At 58.3% G+C, this 21,425-nt stretch overlaps 1 protein-coding gene across 1 annotated transcript in view; it reads left to right on the top strand.

Annotated features, from left to right (window-relative positions):
- The window catches only part of MN1 (MN1 proto-oncogene, transcriptional regulator), a 29,872-nt gene extending 8,453 nt beyond the window's left edge, over positions 1 to 21,419 (top strand). The window contains exon 3 of the mRNA XM_044426183.1: positions 21,197 to 21,419. Coding sequence (XP_044282118.1) covers positions 21,197 to 21,381 — 185 coding nt within the window. The 3' untranslated portion in view covers positions 21,382 to 21,419. The remainder of the gene's footprint in view (positions 1 to 21,196) is intronic.
- The last annotated feature ends 6 nt before the right edge of the window (positions 21,420 to 21,425 follow it).

The following is a 21,425-nucleotide window of genomic DNA, read 5'->3' as shown; positions in this document are numbered from 1 at the left end:
TGGTGTCATTTTACAATGTGTATTTTCTGTGTATGTGCACAGTTTGGTGAGGCTGGAGACAAAAGACGATTCAGCCTCACAGCATGCAGGAGGGGCAGAGAATGGAGCACGGGGGGGGGGGGACCCCAGGGGCGCTGAGGGAGCCGCTGCTCTCCAGAGTCACATCCAGCATACAATAGCTAGGACTCATCGGAGTGTATGTGTAGGTAATTACAATATGTATTTCATAAAATGATCAAATATCTCTTGTAATTATATGGAATGCATAAAGGAGTCTCTCCCTGGCATGAGCGCTCATGGCGGGTTCCTCATGCTACGCCTGCGTTTGGCATGCCTGCAGTGGGAGGGAGCACTGAGACCTGACTCCCTTGCTGGGAGTGAGTGTCGCGTTCCCACAGCGTCACGTCACGTTCGAGGACGGGACTGTATTTTTTGCCCGGTGGTATAAACTGGTCTCAGCTGTGGAGTGTGTGGCCTTCCCTAGGCGGCTTCTGTGACCGGGAGGGTGCCTGGTGTGGACGCACCGTCCTTCCCGTACGTTCACAGAGCAGCCCTGCACAGATCCTGGATGGAATTGGGCCGGCCGGCTTCCTGGAAAGCAGCCACAGGATCGCAGCCTGCAGGAATCTCGGGAGCAATGCATTGCGGGCGTGTGCATAAATTCCTGCTTGAAAATTAGATTTAAAAAAAAACCCTCTTCAGTGCTACTCCTAGAAGATTCCTCTTTGATTAGCAGTGCCCTTGGAAGCTGCCTTGATAACCTCCTATTTGTAGCCTGTGTTTTAAATAAACATTAGTTTGGGCCCAGGTACTTAAGCCGACTTCAATATCAGAAATCATATTGAGCCATGAAGTTCTAGTCATTTATTGTCTGGCTTACAGTTTTGTGTTTAAAAGGGCAAGAGGGACTTGGGTTATTTTTAGCAGCAGATCCGTGTGGGAAAAATGCCTTTTGGAATGCCCAGCTTGGTCACAGTGGGGGCAGCTGGAATTGGGCGCCCTGGGCTTCATCCCCCGGCAGCAAACTGGCCCATCTCCCTTGTCGGCGTGCCTTCGCCCGTCTTTATTGACACGTACCAGCCATGTCTATTCCCAGTTGGTGTACAGCGAGAGATTCTGCGTCAGAGACCGTCAGATTCCTCTTAAATCTTAGCCTGTGTGAAGTTACCTGCTGGAAGGGTAATCTATTCATTTTAGTTCACTGATTTTCCTAATGCTTCAAAGGGAACACCTGAGATGCTGCTGCCTGGCCAAAAGGGAAGAAATGGCCCAGAGCCTCCAATCTTTGGCCTCTGCTTTCAAACGAGAAGAGTGAGGCTTGGCTCTTCATGTGGCGCCCAGGCTGCTGTTCCTCCGGGGAAGCTGCCGTGTGTCTCGGATGGAGGTGCCCGGTGGCTGTTATAGGGCGGGGAATGGGCTGTATACACCGATAATGGGAGTTTGAGTCTCAGAAGGTTGTTCATTTTTAATTCTTATTTTTAATTAACCAAATGAAGGAGTTTTTTTTCCTGAGACACACCTACTTAATGCTGAGCCTAGTATAAAAATTGGGTTATACAAGTTGGAGATGGATCTATCAATTCAGGAATCTTTTAAACCTGTTTGCAGCTGACACCAGTGGTCAAGATAATTTTCAGAGGGTCTCTCCACTGTGTTTGTTTAGTCATACAAGTATTAATTGGATTAATCTGCAGATGGTATTGATTTTAAATTTGTGAGTGATAGACTAGCTGTGTGCATTACTTATAGGCTAATTGGCAATACTCGATCCTGGAGCTGCAGCACAAAAGAGACCTCGATTCTGACAATATTATGACAATTGTTGAGCACATGCTTAATTTCAATGCGTTGAGGAAATGGCTGCCTGAGCCAAAGGCCTCACACACGGCTGCTGTGCAGAGAGTTTAGGGTTTGGCTGGTTATCTGCAGGGCAGTCCTGCCAGTTCCTCCAAACTGGCTCCCGTGGGGTTCAGTGGGACTTAGAGTGAGGTAAGTGTCTTTCAGCTTGTGCCGTGATGTCTCAGCCAGCTGAACAAAGGCAGCCGCTTGCTGAAAGAGCACCATGGCGCCAATCCAAAACACACTTACTTGGAGGTAAATCCTGCTTGCTTTTCAGCAGGTGTGCCTGGAAGTTCAGATTTAGTTGGATGAAGATGTGCTCTGCTAACATAATCAATATTTAATACACCGATTTGGTCACTGGTTATTCTTTGTAAATGATATTGTTATGCCTTGGGCCCAGTTGATGTTGTTGTTGCTGCGTCCCAGCTAGAAATGTTTCTAAAATCTTGGCTCCAAAAACACTAGCACCAGTTTTTGTCTGATAGCTGTAGCCTTTTTTCTAGTTCAGTGCAGAAAATTGCTTACTGCTGTTCGGGTGTGTGATTTTGAGTTTCTTTGCAAAGGTAACAAACCTTGAAGCCTGGGATAACGGGAGAGATTTTCACCAGTGATGCTGAACAGACTATCTGAGGCTGATGGAAACGCCCGAACAGCCGCCCAGTTAGGGACGCGTCTCGTCCGCTTTCCGCAAAGTGCTCACAGGCGAGCCGGCGTTCCGCGCAGAGTGGCTAGGGACCCGTCCTTCCTCCCAGCTCTCTGCCTGGCGCAGGGCACATCGGCGTGTGCCATGGGGGATCCCAAGTGACGCAGTGGCATCCTCCTTCTCAAGAAGCTGCAGCAGGACTGCCCCGCCTGGGCTGGGGTCTGCTGGCGGGACTGGGGCCACCATGCAGGGGAAGCGTGTCCGAAGCCCAGCCTTTATCTAGAGTTCCAGTTGTCTTCCTTTCCCAAGCTGCCGGTGGCGGCGGGTGGGAAAACGGAGGCACCACCACACTTTCCCACTCCAGAGTTTATGCGTAGACTTCCCAATAAAGGCGCAGGTGGGAACTGGTTGCTTCTCTCTTGGCTTAGAGAGGATCTTTAAGCCTCATTTCGGTAGCCAGTAGAACTTATTTAGAAATTTGAAGCCAATTTTAGGTAAAATCGTTTTGTACTTAAGGAGACAGATAATAATAATTAAAAAACAAAACAAAACCGTTGGCGGGGGCAATTCACCAACCTCCCAAACGTTCGGCTGGGCATCTCATCCAGTTCTGTGTTTCCTCAGCAAAGCAAGGCAAATTAGTTCACTTTGGTGGGACTGTTGCCATTTAGCATAGAAACATGTTTCAGCTTTTCTTTTGCAACCCAGGCACTGACGGAAATGTATCGAAAGGAGTGTGAATTATTAGCGCATTCTAGTCACTGAGAAATGAATTAAATTCTGGAGTGGCTTGACAGCCCCGTTTCCATCCTGGGCTCCACGGAGAACACGTTTCCCTCCGCTTGGCGTGACGAGGGGGACGTGTGCCCCGGGAGGCTGCCTGGCCAGGGCTGCGGGCATCCACAAGCCATGGCTGAGCCGCAGCAGGTCGCCTCGCTCACTTGGGGGCCCTGCATCGCAGGCTTGGCTTCTCCTGGCAGACGGCCGGGTCCCCGGGCTCATTGTGGTCTCCCCTGGCAAGGCTAGCTTGTTGCTCTGTTTACTTATTTTGAATTGGTGCGATCCAAGTTGGAGCTGTAATCCGAGGCGGCATCAGGCCGCCTGCCCCCATGGGCGGCCCTCGCAGGGGAGGCTGCGCTGGGATTCAGGCGTGTGGAGCCAATTTCTGGCCCCGGCGAGGAGGAGAGACTGTCTGGCCCGGAGCCTCTCGTGCTCGGGGTCATGTGTCTGGGTGCCTCTGCGCCAAGGCCTCTTGAGCGTGCCGCTGTGGGAGGGGCTGCAGGCAGCTCTCTGCACCGTCCTGCCTCGTAAACTTATCCCTTTCCTGGGCTGGCCTTTCCTTTCATCCTGGGGGAGTCACCCCAAGTCTCTCTCCTGCTTCCCGTGCTGGCAAAAGAGAAAAGCGCCTCATCCCCAGGCCCGTGTGCTGGAATCCTGGCAGGCGGAACCATCGCTGTTGGCAGGTCTGCTCTGAGCTCAAAATGGTGGCTGCGCAGGCGGCCCAGTCCCCGGGAGAGCCGCACGGATGCCAGCGGCCTGTTTCTCATCTTCTGGGACTGCTGGATGGCGGCCCGCATGCTCCGGCAGCCGCCCTTCAATCCGGGAGATCGCCCTTTGTCTGCGACGCTGCAGTCCGTTGCCTGTTTGGCCACTGCTAATGCCCAGCTCTGCTTGAGGCGTTCTAGGCTAACGGTGCTTGACACCGACGGGTGGCAGGTGCACGGGGCTGCCGTGTGCAGTTCCAGCCTGCCCTGGCAGTTGCTGTCCAGTTGCTCCTTGGCGAAGAGTCGTGCTTGTATCCGGTGGCAGGGGAACCGAGTCAGCTGGGTGAAACCCCCAAATGGCATTTATTACTGAAACTGCCACAAAACGATAAACTAGATGGCAATCTAGGAAATGCTTCTGAAAGCATTGAAGGCTGGATGAGTTGCACTGGAGGAGACTGACAGAGGGAACCGCTCTGTTCCCCGTCAGTTGCATCTCCTTGCATGCCTGCCTCAGGTGCGATCCGTGGGAGCCGGCCAAGCCCCTCGCCAGCGCTCCGTCCGGCGGTTCTTCTGGGTCTCCTCTGCAGCCCGGAACCCGCTCATGGCACATGTGGCAACTTTGCCAAGCTCTGGAATGTCAGGAAATAGAAGCCATTTCGTCCTCCGCGCAGGGAGTGGCACGGCTGTGGGCTTGTGCCAACAAGCATGGTATTTCTTCAGCCTCCCAAGGGGGGTTGTAGCTGTTCTGAAATCACGAGCTTCCTGGAATAAAAGAAATGCTAGCACTTCCCTCATTCTTTCTTCTAGTCTGCAGCCAGTGTTGTATATAATTTAATTAATTTCACAAAATGGGCACAGGCACTGGACGAACAGCAGGCATTTCGCTTTTGCTGCCTGGCCTGCCCCTCGCCCGGGACCAGGCCCCATCGAGGCCAGCGGGGCTTCCATCTGGGGAAATGCGCATGAGGCCATCTGCTGGTCTCAGGCCTGATAGAAGGGCCTCGGAGGGAGTGGGGGTGTGGGGGGTCCTTCTGTGTTTCTCCCAAACCCGCGACCCGTGCAGCATCTTGTTGGACAGCTTCTGTGAAATCAGTTTGTGCAAATGGCTCTGGTATTTTGGACTGCAGGCCAGCAGAGCTCCGGGAGACGGGAAGCACCTGAGAGGGTGCTGGGGCTGTACAGTTCGCGTGGGAAGACGGGGGGGACAGACTGGCAGCCGGCCCGGATGCCGCACAGGCCTTAGAACAGAGGTGGCATTTAGGCCGGCCCCCTGCTTGAGTCGCAGGATTCGTAGGGGGCTCTGATGCCGTCCGTCGCTTCTTTCCGTCTCCCCCTTTCCACCATTTTTTGCCCTGCCAAGGCCCCGTTGCATGAAGGAGAAGGCACTGCTGCACGGCGCTTCCTGACGGGGGCCCGCGGCACGTTTCCAGCAGAGCGCTCCTCATGCTGCCAGGCAGAAGACATCGGGCGCCTCTTCCCTCTGGTCCCTTGAGCAGATTTTCTGTGGTGGGCAAAAAGACCAAAGAAGCTGAGTGAAGTTTTGTGTCCCAAGCAGTGTCCGGAACACACCTGCATGCCCCCTGCCGGCAAAATTCTCTCGGGGCGCAGGGCAGTGGCCCCACGAACACGGGCCTGGTGGCACCCGGGAGTCCTTCCGCTGGGGAAAGCCCACGGTGGAGGCTTCCAGGAACCCTGAGTGGAGGCACGGGCTTGGCGGGCCAGAAGAAGGCGCAAGGTCACTGCGTGAGCCGCCTGAGCGATAAGGAGCTCCCCTTGCACTGCTGCCACAGCTGTTCCCTGGCCCCCAGCTGACCATTCTGGGGGGGGGTCCCCTTATAATAAAATGCCCCCTCTGCCACGGCCGGCCACTTGCACTGAGGTCTTTCTGGTGTCAGAGAAAAGACATCTTTAGTCTCTCAAGTTTGTTAAAACTCAGCTTTTAAAGACAACTGCTGCTAATTTTGTTCAAACCAATTTTCCCTCTGCTGCTGCAGAGCTCTGTTTCTGGATTGGTTTCTCTTTTTTTTGTGTGGGGGGGTGAAACTTGGGACATTTTATGAAGAGGTGGAGCATATATCTGTTAAAGTAATGATACATTGCAGCCAAGTTAGATAAACAAAACCTGGGCAACATTAACATTGATTTTTAAAAGATGTGGGAAATGTGGTGTAGTCCCGGTTTCGGTGTTTGGGTGGTGGTGGTATTTTAAAGAGACCGCTGCCACTTCCAAATGCAACATATTAAATTATCGGGATTCTGGTTTTGAATTTCGGTGGCATCGTATTTAGCACTTGAGGCCCATCCATTTCCAACCTGTGATTTCCCCCTCTGTGGGATGCTGGAGCAGGTGGCTCGGTCCCATGGAGGAGATCCAGGCTCTGCCTGTGGGAAGACGGTGTGCACGTTGCGAGTGGAAAACGAGCCAGGTGGGGAGCGTGAGTGTCTTGCTCGGGTGCCGCTCGGCCTGGTCCTCATCTGCGGCGGCTCGTTCCGCTCCTTGTCTCCGGGGCTCCACTGCTTGGCCTTCCAGCCAGCTGGAGCATCACCGCCGCTTTCTGGTCAGGCCAGAAGTGAGCAAGCTGCGCCATCGAATGCATCGGCTAGAATTTGCCGGAGGAGCTCGATTTCACTGGCTTTATGCAGGAGCATGAGGGCCCCGCTGGACCCCCCCCTGCCCAGCCAGTCCAGCCCCCCGCAGGACTAGGTGGGCAAGACGAGTGCTCCTCCTGCCCGTGGCCCCCAGGAACTGGAGCGCCAGCCACCTTGTCCCGATGCTGGGGCTGGCACATAGCCCCTGTGGCAAGTAGCCATGGGAGCAGCTTCCCCCGTGACGGCACGCTCTTTGCTTATGTATTCGTTTAGAACTTTTGTGTCCCGTCCTGTCCACCACCGTCTCAGGAGGGTCCAGTGGCAAAGACACAGCATCATCTCCACAGTCACGGCCATATTCTTTGAGGAGACTCTCCGGGTCAGTGGACCTGGGAAGGACGCAGGCATGCACGCCCATCCACAGGCGGTGCCCGAGATCCCACAGAACTGCTCCCGGTGGGAGTGAGGCGTCCCGGGGTAAATAGCCGGGTGGTGGGGCTTAGTGAAGGGCAACTCCTCAGAGCCATGCCTCCCCAGCAGCAATGATATTACTGCTCAGGTGCTGGGAAAACAGAATGTTCCTTCAGGAAGGACATTGGGATCATCTGAGTAAACAGTTGGACTGGGAAGGCTCTGCCTTGTGTGAATTTCTGCCCCTTCGAACGATGTTTCTGCCGTTCCTGGTTCATTGACCAAGTGTCTGTGACCGTTGGTCCTGCTCTCAGGCCTGGGCGGACTTGCAGCGTCTTCTACTCTGAAAAGCACAAGCAGAAGCATTAATGGGGGATGTCTGGGGAGGCAGGTGTAGATGAATCTCCCTTGCCAGAAAAATGGTTTATGAATTAGTAACCCATACCTCCCATAGAAGTAAGTTATGTTTTTTATCTTCTCTATTTTTCCCACAAGCAAACATGTTCCACCCAGCAAAATAGAGCTGTCCCTTCATGCCTGCAATCCGGCATCTTGGCTTTGCCGCAGTTGCCTAGAAGGTGGAATATCCCAGAGCAGTGTGCGGATTTACAGAAACCCCAGACTTATTTTGAGATGCAGAAGGCACACCTGTGACATCAAAAGCATCCCCTCTCTGTTAATAAAGATCTCACTGGCAGTGTTTCTCAATAAGATTTGCTGGCGAGCTGTGTTCTCAGCGGCCCCCCTTGCGCTGGGGCTCGGGACAGGGTCAGCTGCAGGGGCGCTGGCAGCAGTCCCCTGAGTGAGAGATCGGAGGAGAGGTCACCCGTGAGCGGCTGTTCCCGGCCGTCTCCCTCGTCTGCAGGCGAGGCAGATTTGAGGGGATCAGTTAGGGATCCCAACGCCACCTCTTGACGAAGTATTTGCAACAGTTGGACATCTTTTATGTGCATCACCCAGTGAACAGGCTACAATTTCAAAGCCTTATTTCAAAAAGCAAATAATTTAAAATAAAGACAATTGTCTCACTATAGCAGATACTTCGTATGTGTGTGTTGAAGATGGACAGTGTGGGCCAGTGGTCCTCAAACAGTGCTCTGGCCACCGGTGGCCTGCCAGGGCTGTTCGGGCTGCCCCGGAGCATCACGGGGCCGCTGAGGAGCCCTGGACTCGGCCAGTTTGGGGCATCCAGTGGGAGAGCGCAGCCTTCGAATTATTCGCCTGCGGTGCTTTCGTTGATGGCTTTACAAAAATCACACAAATGCAACACCAGCCTCATTTGCCAGCAGCGGAGGAAGCTGAGCGCTTCTGGCCCGGTCTGCAAATCCTGCTGGATCGGCCACAGACCCGAGGAGGCGGTCCTGCTCCTGGTCCTTTACTGAAAGGCTTCCAGAGGGTTGGCTGCTGGTCTGTCATGCTCCCCAGATGGAAACAAACTCTCCTGTCCAGAGGATTTTACCGCAGTGGCCCAATGTATGAGCGCGCGCTTTCTGAGGGGACACCCAGCCCAAAAGATCAGCTGAGCACCACCGGCAGGGCGGTGGCGACAGGTGGGTCGGTTCACTTCTTCCATTTCTGTGCCCCCATCAGTCGGCCTTCTCCTTACAAATGCTGCATCGTCCAAGAGCGCTTCACAGGTGTCACCTTGGCCCAGGATGCCCACCTGCGCGCCAAGAGATGCCTCTCGACCCTGGTGCAAGCTGCAGGAGCCCTCCCAGTTCGGCTGGCCTGGGAAGGGGTGGCCCCTCATTCCAAGGTTGCAAGCGGCCAGGTCCTTGCCCTGTGGGTGCCTGTGCCCACCGCTGGCATCGGATGTGGCTGGAAACCCTCGCCCCATGGCCTGGGGGCCGGCATTTCAGTGGGCGGCTGCTGCTGGCATCATGCAGTCCCTTTAGCTGGCTGGTGTAAAAATGGCGGACCTCTCTTCTGCTTGACAACTTTTCTTTATGCTCAGAATGAACCTCTCCTGACATAAGTCATGGCGGCCCTTCCAGCGCTGTTGGCGTCAGGCAGGCAAGGAAGCTGGCTCCACGCGGATGCCACCCCCAGAGTCAGGCCCCCAGTGCTGAAGAACGCAACTCCGTGTTCTGCGTTTCTCTGATAAACAAACTCCGGCCCTGCAGAGCAGCAGTAAGTCTGCATCAGTCGGATTTTTCCGTCCAGGAAAAGGCACAACGAGTTCTCAAACAGTTAACTACTTACACCTCTGTATCATTAATCTAGAATCTATATTTAACATGGATGAGACATTAAAAGGAGAACAAAAGCAAACTGGGTTTTCTTAAAGAACAAAGTTTCTGGCTTCTCGAGTGGCGTGAGTCCCCCGCTCTGCCTTCAGAGGCAGCTGGGAGTACGTTTTACGCATGAAATACACACAGGCAGCGCAGAGACTTTTGTCGTTCCAGCCTAAATGTCTCTAATGGGTAATGTCTGCAGGATGCCAAATTAGGCTTAAGCAGGAGAGTGAACAAAGTTGCTCAGGTAGCAAGATAAGAGCCACTTGACATGGCAATTAATGCCCCCAAATGCCCAAACCGATGGCAAAGCAGTAGCACCCGGAAGGATGGGGTGGAAGGGCAGAGACACGCGCAAACGCTCTGCAAACATCTTTTAATTGATTGTTCTGTCAGGAAAACAATCTGATTGTTCAGTGTTTCTGCAGCTGAAACGACCATTCCCCTAGCTTTTGCCTCCTTCCCCACAGCCGCGCGCTTTGTGTTTTCTGCACATTGCTTGTCTGGAAAAAGGAGGCAAGGGGAAGAAAGAGCCAGAAGAAGCGGTGGGTGGGGGGGAGCAGGGGGGAGAGAGGAAGGAGAGCGGTGGGGGGGTGCTGCTGATTGGCTGGTGTGGCCTGGCACATTTTTGTCCCTGCTGGTGCCAGCCCCCTATTATGCATACCGTGCAAGGAGGTGAGGCCAAATTGTTTGACCCCCCCCCCCAAATTTGGTCATTCAATGTAGAATGTCTTGTCGTAGGGTTCACCCCCAGTAGTCAGCCCCCTTTAACAAGCATTAATGTGGGCGTTGCTCTTTTCTAACTTTGAAGCTCTGTCATGTTGGAAGAACATCTGTAGCTTGTCTTGCAACCAGCAAAACGCACGCTTCTACACCACGTAAGAATTCATTTCTTCCTTCCTTGGTAATTGATCCTTTTAAACCCATGTACCCTCAGAAAGGGCTTCTTTTGTATATGCAGCTGGTAATGCATGCGGAATATTTCTTTGTGCAACGTTTGCCGATTGGCCTGTGAACGGCGGCTTTAAAATGCTCTCGCACTGCTGTCTGTGCCCCGTAGGGGTTTGGCTGAATTCATATTTTGCTGCCCCAGATGCCTTGTGTGTCTCAGCATGTTGCATTACCTGACCCGTTGCGCAAGCCAGCCTGGTCCGTCTTCCTCGCTGTGTATACTCAGGCTGGGCTCTGAAGAGCGACCGGGGGTGTGCCCGAGGGATGGGTGTGCATGCACGGACTGGAGTGCTTTCCGGCCCGGCGTGTTGCTGCGGCTGCTTGCAGAATTCCCTGGGCGGTGTAAAGACGCTAGGGGTACATCCTGCCCCCACATACAGTCCAGAACTGCTCTGCTTCCAGCTCACACTGGCATATTACGGAATGTCTGCCCTTCCATCCATCCATCCGTCTGTCCACCCTTCCTTCCCTTAGTGGAGCAACCTAGCCTAATGTTGGAGCCTGAAGCACAGGGGCATCTCTGGCCCACAGGCAGCCAGGCCCCGGTCCGGGTGGTGCTTGGACGTCTGCTCTGCCAGGCCCTCTGGCTCTTTCCAGTTACTAATAATGCAGCACGATCTCAGGGCCTTTGTTTGCTTCCCTTCTCAGACTCTTCCCTGGCTGGTTTGCTACTGCGCGAGTGTTTGGGGAATTCAGTGGTGTCTCTGTCCCGTCAGGCAGCTGGTCGCTCTTGCAGCAGGGCGGACCTCTGGCACAAGGATCTTTCGGTGCATTTAGGGCCTCTGCGTAAAGGCCAGCCATGCAACACGGGTACGCATGGACACGTCATGGCGCGAGTGTCTTGGTGGCCCTCCGGCGTGCTGAGACCCCGCGGCTTCTGCACTTGCCCACACGTTGCGCTTGGCCCGTTCCTGGCAGCCACTTCTGCGCAGAGGCCAAAGATGCTGCAGGCAGCAGTAAGCGCACTCCTGAAAGCCACTCCTGGGCAGGGAGGGCTGGGCATGGGGGGGGGAGTCCTTGCCACACTCTCCGAAACCTCCAAGGCCGCTGTGGAGGGGCCTGGGATTGGGGCCGCAGGGAGCTGATCCATGTGCTGATCAGGAGGACTGCCTCGCACTTGCACGGAGGTAAAGCTGGTGGGGCTGCCAGGAACGGCCTCCCGCTGCCTCCAGCCCCTCATCCAGGGCTGCGGAAGACTGGTGGGAGGAGGGGGCATTGCTATTTAAACACCGCTGAAGGGGGCTGGAGCTAATGCCGTATCTGCATATTTTTCCAAGGCTGCTGCATCATGCTATTTCTGCACGGATTTAAGTGGAATTAAATCTGAAAACAGCCGTATAAATAGGTTTTGGCTCGTGGGCGTTCACCCTGTAAGTGTCCAAGCTGTCCTATCGCCTCTCAAATCCACATAACCTTTCTGAGCAAGATCCTTTCCCCGGAAAAGCCCACTGTGTCTTCTGCTCCGAGGAAGGGCAAGGGGAAGAGCAAGACGAGGCCTTTCAGGATTAATTAAATCGAGACGCCAGCTGGAGGCTGGAGGCTTTGTGCTTCTCAGAGAGACGCCAGCCAGTTGCACCATCCCGGCACTGGTGCTGCCGCTGAATGGGAGCGATTAAAGGGAACGGGGCTACGGCTGCTTCCCCGTCCCCTCCCCTGGCCGTGGGCATCCTTTGTGTGCCAGGGAGCAGCAGAGAGGAAATGTCGGGGGGTGACCTGCAGGCCGGCAGCTCACCTGATTCGCAGCCTTTGAAACGGCAGAAATCAGAGCTTTTGTTTAGGGCGAATTAGGTCTTTCTGGGGCCATGGCCCGGGAGAGGAGGGTGAGCGGCTGCCACGTGTGGATTTTGTCCTGGGCTTGTACCTGGGCTCTCCTCCTTATGCAGTAGCTTAGCTGGAGCAACGCCAGCTCGCCAGCCAGCCTTTCGCGTCTCAAGCAGGCGCCTGTCTAGGTGGCCTGCTCTCCACGGCTGCTGGCCAGAAAGCCCCAGCCGCTGTCCCCACAATAGGCTCCTCATGCCCCCTTTGTGCAGCTCACTTGGACAGGTGGGAGAGGGAGCCCCGAGTTCCAGTCTTGCCTTTGTTGTGGCTTCGGGCAAGCGTTTCTCCTCCAGGCCCAGATTGCAGTCTGTAGGGACTGGAATGCTAATCGCTGTTCTTCAAGGACTTCATGCGATGCTCAGTTCACCTCGAAAATGCAGTGCCCCAAGTGAGCGGCCAGCAATAGCGGTGGGCAGCCCCACATGCCGAATGGCAGTTTGGGAGAAGAGAAGAGGGTGGGCGCAGCCCTCTCCTTTAATGTGGTTTCAACTTTTCCAGGCGGGCTGGCTCGCGGACTGTCAGGCTTGCCACAGGCCACGTGGCTTTCATTTCCACGGGGCAGGGGAGGCCTCTTAGCCAGCCGCCTTTGTAGCAGCTGGCCTTTGTAGCAGGAGGCACGGAGGACCTTCTCCACGCAAGGGCCTTGCTCCAGCTCTCCTGCGTTTTCCTGGGATTACACAGCAGTATTTCGTGACAGGAAGCCTAGTTCTGCTCCAACCCGGAGTATGGAACCCTGCGGTGGTTGCCGTTTGGCGCCTGGTCGCACAAGGACCATGCCCACCGGCCCAGTAGTGTCCCTGGCGCCTTGGAGAGGCGCACCCCACACAGCCGGACTGCAGTAAGAAAGCAAAGCGCTTTTAGAAACAGAAAGACGGGGAGGCCGAGCGCTCTCCTGCTGCGCCTCGTGGAGCGGAGTGTCTCCACGCCGGCCTGCACTTCCCTTCCCCCTGCTCGCTTCCTTTCGCGGCCCCCCTCTGCCCCCCTCCGGGCTCTTGCGGCCTGCTCTGAGCATATCGACTCTTTGTGGGGTTGCCCTGCAGGCCGATGGGCATCTCCAGGCAAGCAAGCAACCCCGTGTTTGGATCCATTTCCGGCCTCGGTGCGCCAGTCCGAGCGACGTGCAGGTGCCTGCTGTGAGAGGAAGCGGCCCTTTCACTCGGCCCTGGGCTGCCCCGGAGCAGTGTTGCCCACTGGTTGCGGCTGCGTCTCCGGAGGCCCCAGTCCGCACTCTCCCTGCCTCTTGGCACGAGACCCTGGCAGGATCGGTTGGCTTTGCCTGCGGGAAGCCGGAGGCGCCTCCTTCCTTAGGAGAAGCAAGGAGAACACGAGAAGAGCCGTCCTGCGCTGGACCAAAGGCCCACCTTGTCCAGCGGCTCTGCGCGTCCAGTCTGTTCGGATGCCGTTTTTGACCCTGCGGTCCCCCCAGGTGGCTTGTGAAGCTGTAAATGAAAAACAATCAAGGAAGCACAATTACGGACAATCTGATCTGAAAACAGCACCATGAGAAGCAAGGCACATGGGCAGGAGGCCCGCGGGATGACAGGGCAGGCACTGGACCGGCCCCCTGACGTGGCAGGGATGTGTCACGCCGCCCTTTGCCCCCCCCCCCTTTTGTGTCTTCCAGCTGGCAGGTTTGATACGGGCGGCCTTGAGGGTAGGAGCCCTCCCTGCTCCCCCCCCCCGGGACCTTCGCATTTTCACATGTCCGGTTGGGCCTTCTGACCTCTCTTGCTCCGAGCAGTGGCGGGGGGGGGGGGGGCAGGTGGGTTGCCAGGCTTCTCCCTGGGCACTCAGAGGGAACCGCCACAGGCGCGTGTGTGTGCGGGGCTTCCTGGGATTGCTCTGAGGGGGGTTCTCGTGTCCGCCGAGCCCCAAATTGCTCCACGGGGAACGGTCCCCTGCAGCCGGAAGCCTCTGCCCTAAAGCAGAGAGGCTGCTGGGGCGAGCGCTTCCTTCGAACGGTACCTGCCCTTGGAACGGTGGCCTCCGTGCGGAAGGCTCCGGCGACGGCCCCGGAGCACCGCAGTCACCCACACGACGGCGCTTGCAATTGGTAGCGGCATCCTGCTCCTGCCGGCAGGAGGCTGGGCACAGAGGCGTTCCTGGGGAGCTCTTTCATCCCAGCCTCCCTCGGGCATCCCAGGAGACCCCCTGAGGTCCCAGGCAGGTCCCAGTGAGGAGAACTGCTGCCCAGAAGGGCCCCGGCAGCACCTGGGCAGCGGTGGGGACGGCCGTGTTTTCTGGGGCCGCCTCCAGGGGAGGGCCAGGGGGACCTGCTGTGCCCCCACTGGATGTGCAGTTTGGCCACTGCAGCGATCCGCACAGCAGCGGGGGCGCTGCGTTCCGCTGGGCCTCCTGCCGCGGAGACGCTGGAGATCACGCTTGCTCCCGATCCCTGCCCTGCTGTTTGCGGCACTCCAGGACTGGGCAGCAAGCCGTCTTCTCCAGTCTCCCTAGGAACTCATTCCCCCCCCACCCCCGCAGCAGCAGGTGGAGCTGGTGGAGAAGAGGGGGCCCTCAGCCAGCCCGCAGGGCCTCCTTTCTCTTCCCCGCCAGCCGAAGCAGAAGCCGGGATGCCACCGGTCCCGGCTTCCTTCTCGCCCCGCAAACGGGGCTTGTGCAGCAGGAGCCTCCCGCGCGGCTTGGCTGGCTCCCCCGGGGCTGCCTGGCCAGAGAGGGAAGCCCTCCTGCCCCCTCTGTGAGGCACCTCGGCAGGCCTTTGGGCTCTCCTGGGCTCAGGCGACGTGGCAGGCCCGGGCCAGCGGAAAGCTTGCGGCATGCTTTGGACACGGCCACGTGGCCGCCAAGAACCCCCCTGCGGAGGAGGCGCGCGGGGTGTGGACAGGGCGCTCGGCTGCCGAGGCGTGCCATGTCGCCACGTCTGGTCTGGGCCTTGGATCGCCTGTTGGCCCCACAGGAGCGCCTGGTTTCGGCAGGCGGCTCTCCGTGTGGAAGGGCAGCAGATGGCCTCGTCGTCGTCCCTGGGGCTTTGAAGGAGCAGTTGCCTGCAGGGGGAAGGTCTGAGCACGGGGGGCGCTCCAGTCAGCGGAGGGGGAGGCGACTGGCCGTTCCTCTCACAGGCCACGGTGGCCGTGGCTGACGGCACTGGAAGGAAGACCTGAGGCGAGCGCTCGCCGGCTTCCTCGGTCGCGAGCTCAGCTCAGCGCGGTTCAGTGCTGTGCTGTGTGCCGTTGTGGACCACTTGGGAATTCGTAACTGGGAAGTGAACCTTGGGGTGAAGCAATGGACAAATGCAGAACAGCCGGTGGGGGAGGCCGGAGTTCGGGGAGGTTTGTTTGTGAGCTTTTCTAGACAAGGATGCTGGCCAACTCCGTCCACTTCCAGCTTCAGCAGAGCCGAGATCTGGGCACTGGTCCTGCAGCCTTCTCAGCTCTTCACTGCACGGCCTCCCGCTGGCACTGGAGGAAATGACCCTTCCGCTTCAGCAGTTAAACGCAGAATTTTTCCTGCTCTAAAAATCTTGCTGAAAATACTTGGTAGAAACAGGAGCAAATCTGGAAAGTCATGACAGCTGTGAGGAACCCATAAAGGACCCTGAGCAGGGAACCTGGGAGTGGTAGAACAGGAGCGTCGGAAGGCCCTCGGGTCCAACCCGCTGCCGTTGCCGGCCACCAGTTCACGCCCTCACTCAGATGACTGTCCAGCTCCTTTTTATTATTATTATTATAACATTTCTATGCCGCCCCTTGCCGAAGCCTCGGGGCGGCTTACAACACAGTAAGATACATTGAAATACAATAGAACATAATAAATTACCAATAAATACAAAAATACAAAAAATACACTGAGATACAATAATATAAAATTAAAATTAACAGTATAAAATAAGTAAATAAAGAATATAGGAGGAGGAAAGAGAAGGAAGAAGTTGCCCTGGCCAGATCATATATTTTAACAATTAAAATGATGTTTAAATAAAAAGGTCTTTACCATGTCTCCAGCAAGGGAGAGCCCACAGCTTCCTCAGGTAACAGGTTGCACTGCCGTATTGCTCAGACAGTGAGGAAATTTTTCCTAGTGTCCAGTCTAAATCTGGTTTTTCCAAATTGAGCCCATTAATCCGTGTCCTGCACGCTGGAATGGACAAGAAGGGACCTTGCCCTTCCTCTCTGCAACAGCCTTTGGGGCACTTGCAGGGAGAGCGCCCTCCCACCCCCCCAGTCCTCTTCCTGAGGCTGGACATGCCCGGACCTCTCAGCCTCTCCTCACAGGGCTTTGCCTCCAGGCCCGGAGCATATGCCTCCCGCAGAAGAGCCCGGTTCTCCCGAACGGCCTTCGTACTCCTCGCAGATGTGACCCGATTCTCCTCTCTAGCGCATGACTCCAGAGCAGGGCTGCCTCCGTTCCCACAGAGGTGAGGCCGCCTGTGGGTGGCCTTCCCTAAGCCAGGTGTGGAAGACCCCCCCGCCCCGTCTGCTGCTCCTGCCCGCCCAGCCAGCCCTTTGCAGCTTCGCCGCCAAGCCGTGCCCGCCGTCCTTCAAGGGAAGCCAGTGAGGCCGCATCCTGCACCAAGAGTGGCCAGGCGGGGAGGCGGCTGCCTGCCTGCCCGTCTGCTTCCAAAGCTGCCCCACATGGCTGTGCAGATGCATCCGGGGAGGACGGAGTCGGCGTGGAACCTCCAGGCCACGCGGCTCCCGGCAGGCACCGTCCCTGCCGGATCTGGCTTTCTTCGCAGGAGCCACAGAGCGCAAGCCCTTTGCCGGCTCTCGGAGCACAAGGAGCCAGGCAAACATCCGTGCGGCACGGCCCAACACAAGCTGCCTTTAGAGCCACCGGCCCCTCAATTAATCATCCTGTCCGTGGAGGGAAGAGCCCTTGACGGGTGGGGGACGCCTGCCAGGCTGACAAGCTGGTGCGGGAGGGCTGCGTGCGGAGGCAGCAGTAAGGACGGTGGGCGTCATGCCCGGTGCAAGCCTTTGGGGGGGGGGGGGCACCTTCCGGCTTCCCTGCCTCTGTGACGGGGTGGGAGCTGATCGCTGAATGGCCGGTGCGGGGAAGGTGGTGCACCACAACTCTACGCCCGAAGGCCAGAGAAGGGGTCCCTGCACAGGGACTGCGTGGCCTCTGGAACGCATCAGCCCCCAGGCAAGCGGAGAGCCTCTGTGGCCACGGGCCTGCGCGAGACGGAGGCCCGCTGAGCCCACGCGTGTGTGCCAGAAAAGCAGAGCTCAGATGGCATGCTGGGCCAGGAGCCCATTGCTCCGGAGTGCTGGTCACTCGATGGCAAAGGCCTCTGGGGAGCTCCAGGTGTGGGTTGCATTGTGCAGCCCCTGCCTCCTTCGCAGCATTTTGCTGGGTGGATGGCCCACTTGTAAGCCTCCCACGGCTTTTTCCTTCCCCGTTTCTTACCAGGAAAAAAATACGTTGAGCAGGGAAAGACCGGCGAGTTGGCCAGGCCCTGGGCTGGCAGTACCTGGAGCCACACAGAAGCGCTCCATGACTTTCCGGTACGTGGAGGCTGAGCAGCAGAGGGAGGACTGGCATGCAGACGCGGTTCTGCAGGACCCTCCGGACGGGGCCGAGCAGCCCGTGCGGAGGTCGGTGTCCTTCCTGGCTTGGCACCCGAGGCCGGCCGGCCTTCCTGCCTTCCTTCCGGCAGAGGCCCTAGGAGCAGGCCGAGCCTCCGGATCCGGGCGGGCAAGGACGAGGGCACAGGCCGTCCTGCCCGCCTGCCCCTCCCTGCAGGATGCCGCCCATGCCATTCCCAGGCGCTGCTGGGAGAGCATGCGGCTCCGTCGGCTGCCGTGACCCGGCACGGCTGCGCTGCCCTCTGCGGCAGCGTGGCCTGCGGTGCGCGCAGACGAGTGGGGTGTCCAGACCAATATGTCAAGCTGTCACGGAGGAGACTTGGTGCAAAAGATCTTCTCCTGAGGGGCTGATTTGAATAACGAGGTGCCGGCCCCGCAGCCACTCCCGCGCGGGAGGGCCTGGCCTCGCGCGGAGGGACATGGGCGGTGGGGCTGGGGAGAGGCGTCTGAGCATCCCGGCTCGCGCCTTCAGCCTTAACCTTAATCGGGGAGCTTCACGGTCGGCTGGGCACCGAGGGCCGGCCGCATCCGCCGGGCCGGGCGAGGGACGGCTCAGCTGAGGCCTGTGTCAGACGTGCCGCAGAGGTGCGAGGGATGAGCCTTCGGGCACGTCACCCTGCCGAGTCCTTGCCTCTGCGAGATCGAAGTGACAGTGTGAAACGGCCCCGGTTCCCCAGACCTCGGCCAGACGGACGCGTGCCCCTCGGTTGCGCACGCGTGTCTCTGTGCTGCCCCTCCAGCTGCCCTTGCTGAAGCCACTTTGCCTGCCTGGTCCAGCGCTCCCCACGGGGGGGGGGGGGGGATGCAGGGGGCCTGCCGTGCTGGCGGAGGGGCTTCAGAGGGGTGAAGGCGTGTGGAGCAGCAGCCAGGAGCGTCGGGGCGGCTCTTGCAGGTGCAGGGCCAGCGCCAGGCCTGCTCAGAGGGCTGCAGAAGCGCCCCGTGGCTCTGGGGTGGCACTGGCATGCTGGCCCTTTCCGGCCTGTGAACCCGGCCTCAGCGCCCTGGACCGTGGCCGCCGTCTCCGGCCTTTCCGATTCACACCTGGGAAGAGGCCTCTGCTGGGCCGGGAGGGGGACTTCCTCGCGGCAGCTGTGATGGAGGAGGCCCCACTGTCGGGCCGCCCATCCCGTGCTGTGGGCTCTCCAAGGCCAGGCTGCGGGGGGAGCTGCCTGACGACCATTCGTCGTTTTCCACTCCTCCCTCCTCTCCTTCCTTCCCTCCAACAGCTCGGAGATTTCCCTGTCCCTGGACCACTGCCGCATTTCCCCCTGCCCCACGTTCCCCTTTGCTCATCTGCTGCCCTGTGACCCATAGCGTCACCCCATTGTCTCCTTGGGCCTTTGCTTTTCAGGCCCCTGCCTGGCCCTCCTGCTTTCTCCAGCAAGTACAGATCTTGCCTTTCCCCGAGTCCCTTTTCGTCAGCAGTCGCTGGCTTCCTTCTGTCCTCTGACCGCTTCTCCCCAGTCCTGCCCTTGGCCCCCCTTGCACACGTAGCCGCTTCCTTGACCCGCTGCTGGCATGCGCTCTCAGCCACTCTCTCTCACAGTAGCTGGACTGACAACAATAGCATATTTTTGGAAATCCTCCTTACCAATTCGGGTCAGAATGTTCTCAGACATTCTGGGGCTCGCAGCGGCTTCGCCGGGCGCCAGCGAGAGCTGCTCAGCTGCCGCGAAGGCCCTCGACAGAGAGCGGTGTGCGGAACAGGGGCGCTCCGTCGGCTTTCCAGAAACACCTCGGAGCTTCCTGGTCCAAGGGAGAGGACGCGGGTGAGCCGGTGCCCAGGCTGCCCTCGTCCATTTCCGGGGGGTGTCCAAAGTCCTGCAGCAGCGGCTGCATTTCCTGCCCTGCCCTGTCTGTGAGAACGTGGGCAGAAGCCCCCAGAGGAAGGGCGTGGGGGATGCCAAGCCTTGGGCCTGAGCTTGGCCAGGGCGCTTCCCCCGCTGGACCCGGCCTGGGGCTCCCAGCCCCCGGGAACAGCCGCCTCTTCGGCAGCAGAACGCCAGGCTGCCCTGCGGTGCCTGGGGAGTCATGGGGAGCCCTTTGCTCCGCAGCGGGATGTTTCCCCAGTGACTCCAGGGTGGCCTGTGGCCAGCTCGCCTGCTGAAGAGAGGAGATGCCTGGAGCCGGTGCAGTGCACCGTTTGGAGTGGACCCTGTGAAGCAGAGCACTTGGCCTCCACTGCTCCGGGACACCCTCGCACCGGAAGGCCCTCCGAGAGCCAGGCTGGAGTGTGCCGGTGGCCTTGGTGCGCCAGTTGGCCTGAGAACTGGGACCCTGCCTGCTCTCCAAGGAGTGCATGTGGCGCTGGAGCGCTTGGCCGTGCGCCTCTGAGCTGCGCGTGTCCTGCTGCTCGGAGCGGGTCCCCCACCAGATCAGTGGCGATGTTCAGGGCAGGCTGCCAGGCCGTTCGGCAAGGGGCTGTCGAGGACAGGCCAAAAATGGGAACGCAGTGTGGCTCCGTGAAGATGCTGACCCAGGGCGCAGCTGCTGTGAGGACAGATTCCACGGCCCGCATAAGCAGGAGCAGCATGAAAAATAAGGCCGTTGGGATCACGCACCCTCATGCCAATGCGTGACCATACGTGAAAGGCGGCGCTCAGTTCTGGTCGCCTTGCCAGAAAGGGTTGTGCTGGAGGAAGCACAGGGAAGGGCTGCTGGAGCGGCAAAGGGGCTGGAGCGGCTCGCTTCCGAGGAACGGCTGCGGCCACCGCAGATGTTTGGCTTAGGAAAAGGGTGAGTGAGGACAGGCAAGGCAGAGGCGTTGAAAAATATGGAGGAGGCCCTTTCCTCCCGTTCGCATAACACTAGAACCGAGAAGGCCCACCCTGTGAAGAGACTCGGGACCGAGAAGCGAAAGGGCTTCTTCACACGGCGCAGTCTTAAACCACGGGAAGTCGTGACGGGCGCCCGTTTGGGTGGCTTTCAAAAGGGAATGGGCCCAATTCACGGAGGCGGAGACTCCATGGCGACCAGCCTTTCTGGCTCTGTGCTTGGAGGTGCCATGGCTGCAGCGGCTTGCTCCCATCCCGCTGGGGGACCCCGTGGAAGCTGGCTTGCCACTGCGCGAACCGAGTGCTGGGAGGGATGGACCGTCGGTCCGGCATGTACTTGCCTGCAGAAGAAGCTGGGAGGGCACGACCTGCAGGGCTCATCCCTCAGCTGAGGCATTTTTGCGGGTCCGGCCTTCCGGCTTCTTCCAAACAGGGCGGAGGTGGGCTGTCGCATGGGGCAGAGAGCAGGTGGACCACCATGTTTCCGCTCCTCTTCCTCCGAAACCATGAGCAGTGGTTCCTGTGGCTAGACATGGCCCCTGGTGGAACGGCCGGTGGCAAAATGTCCATTTCTCGGTGCCGCCTGGACAGGATTGCTCAGTGTGCTGCTGCCTTTAATGAAGGGATAAATGGTTTGAATGCCCGTGCTCAGGCAGAACTCGGAGTGCACGTGTAGCGTCTCCGTTAGGTTGTTTCCGTGCATTTGAGCGCGGCCAATGGCCCCCGCGGACTGAAGTTCCCTCCCTGCCCGAGTTCCTCCCGCTGGGTCCCGCTCCCCGGGTCCCACTCTGTCCTTGCTCTCCAGGGATGCCCTCTCGCAAACCCGGCGGGGGCGCATGTGTGGAGTGCCGCTGCCGTTGTGCCAAGCTGACTGTTGTCTCTCTGTCCACCTTTGCAGCCCACGACCTGCCCCCGAGCAAGACCGCGGCCACGGCACAGACGGGCGGCCACTTGCCGTGCCTTTCCGTCCACTGCACGGACGACGTGGGCGAGGCAAAGGGCCGGACTGCAGTGCCGACATGGCGATCCCTGCACTCGGACATCTCCAACAGATTCGGGACTTTTGTGGCTGCCCTCACTTGAAGAAGAAGGGGGACAAGGAACCGTTTCTTTTCTTTTTATGTTTA

This window comes from Varanus komodoensis, unplaced genomic scaffold (assembly GCF_004798865.1).
Source record: "Varanus komodoensis strain SLA01 unplaced genomic scaffold, ASM479886v1 scaffold165, whole genome shotgun sequence".
Classification (NCBI taxonomy): Eukaryota; Metazoa; Chordata; class Lepidosauria; order Squamata; family Varanidae; genus Varanus; species Varanus komodoensis.
Note: the sequence above shows the minus strand (reverse complement) of the source record. Positions and strands in the feature narration are given on the sequence as shown.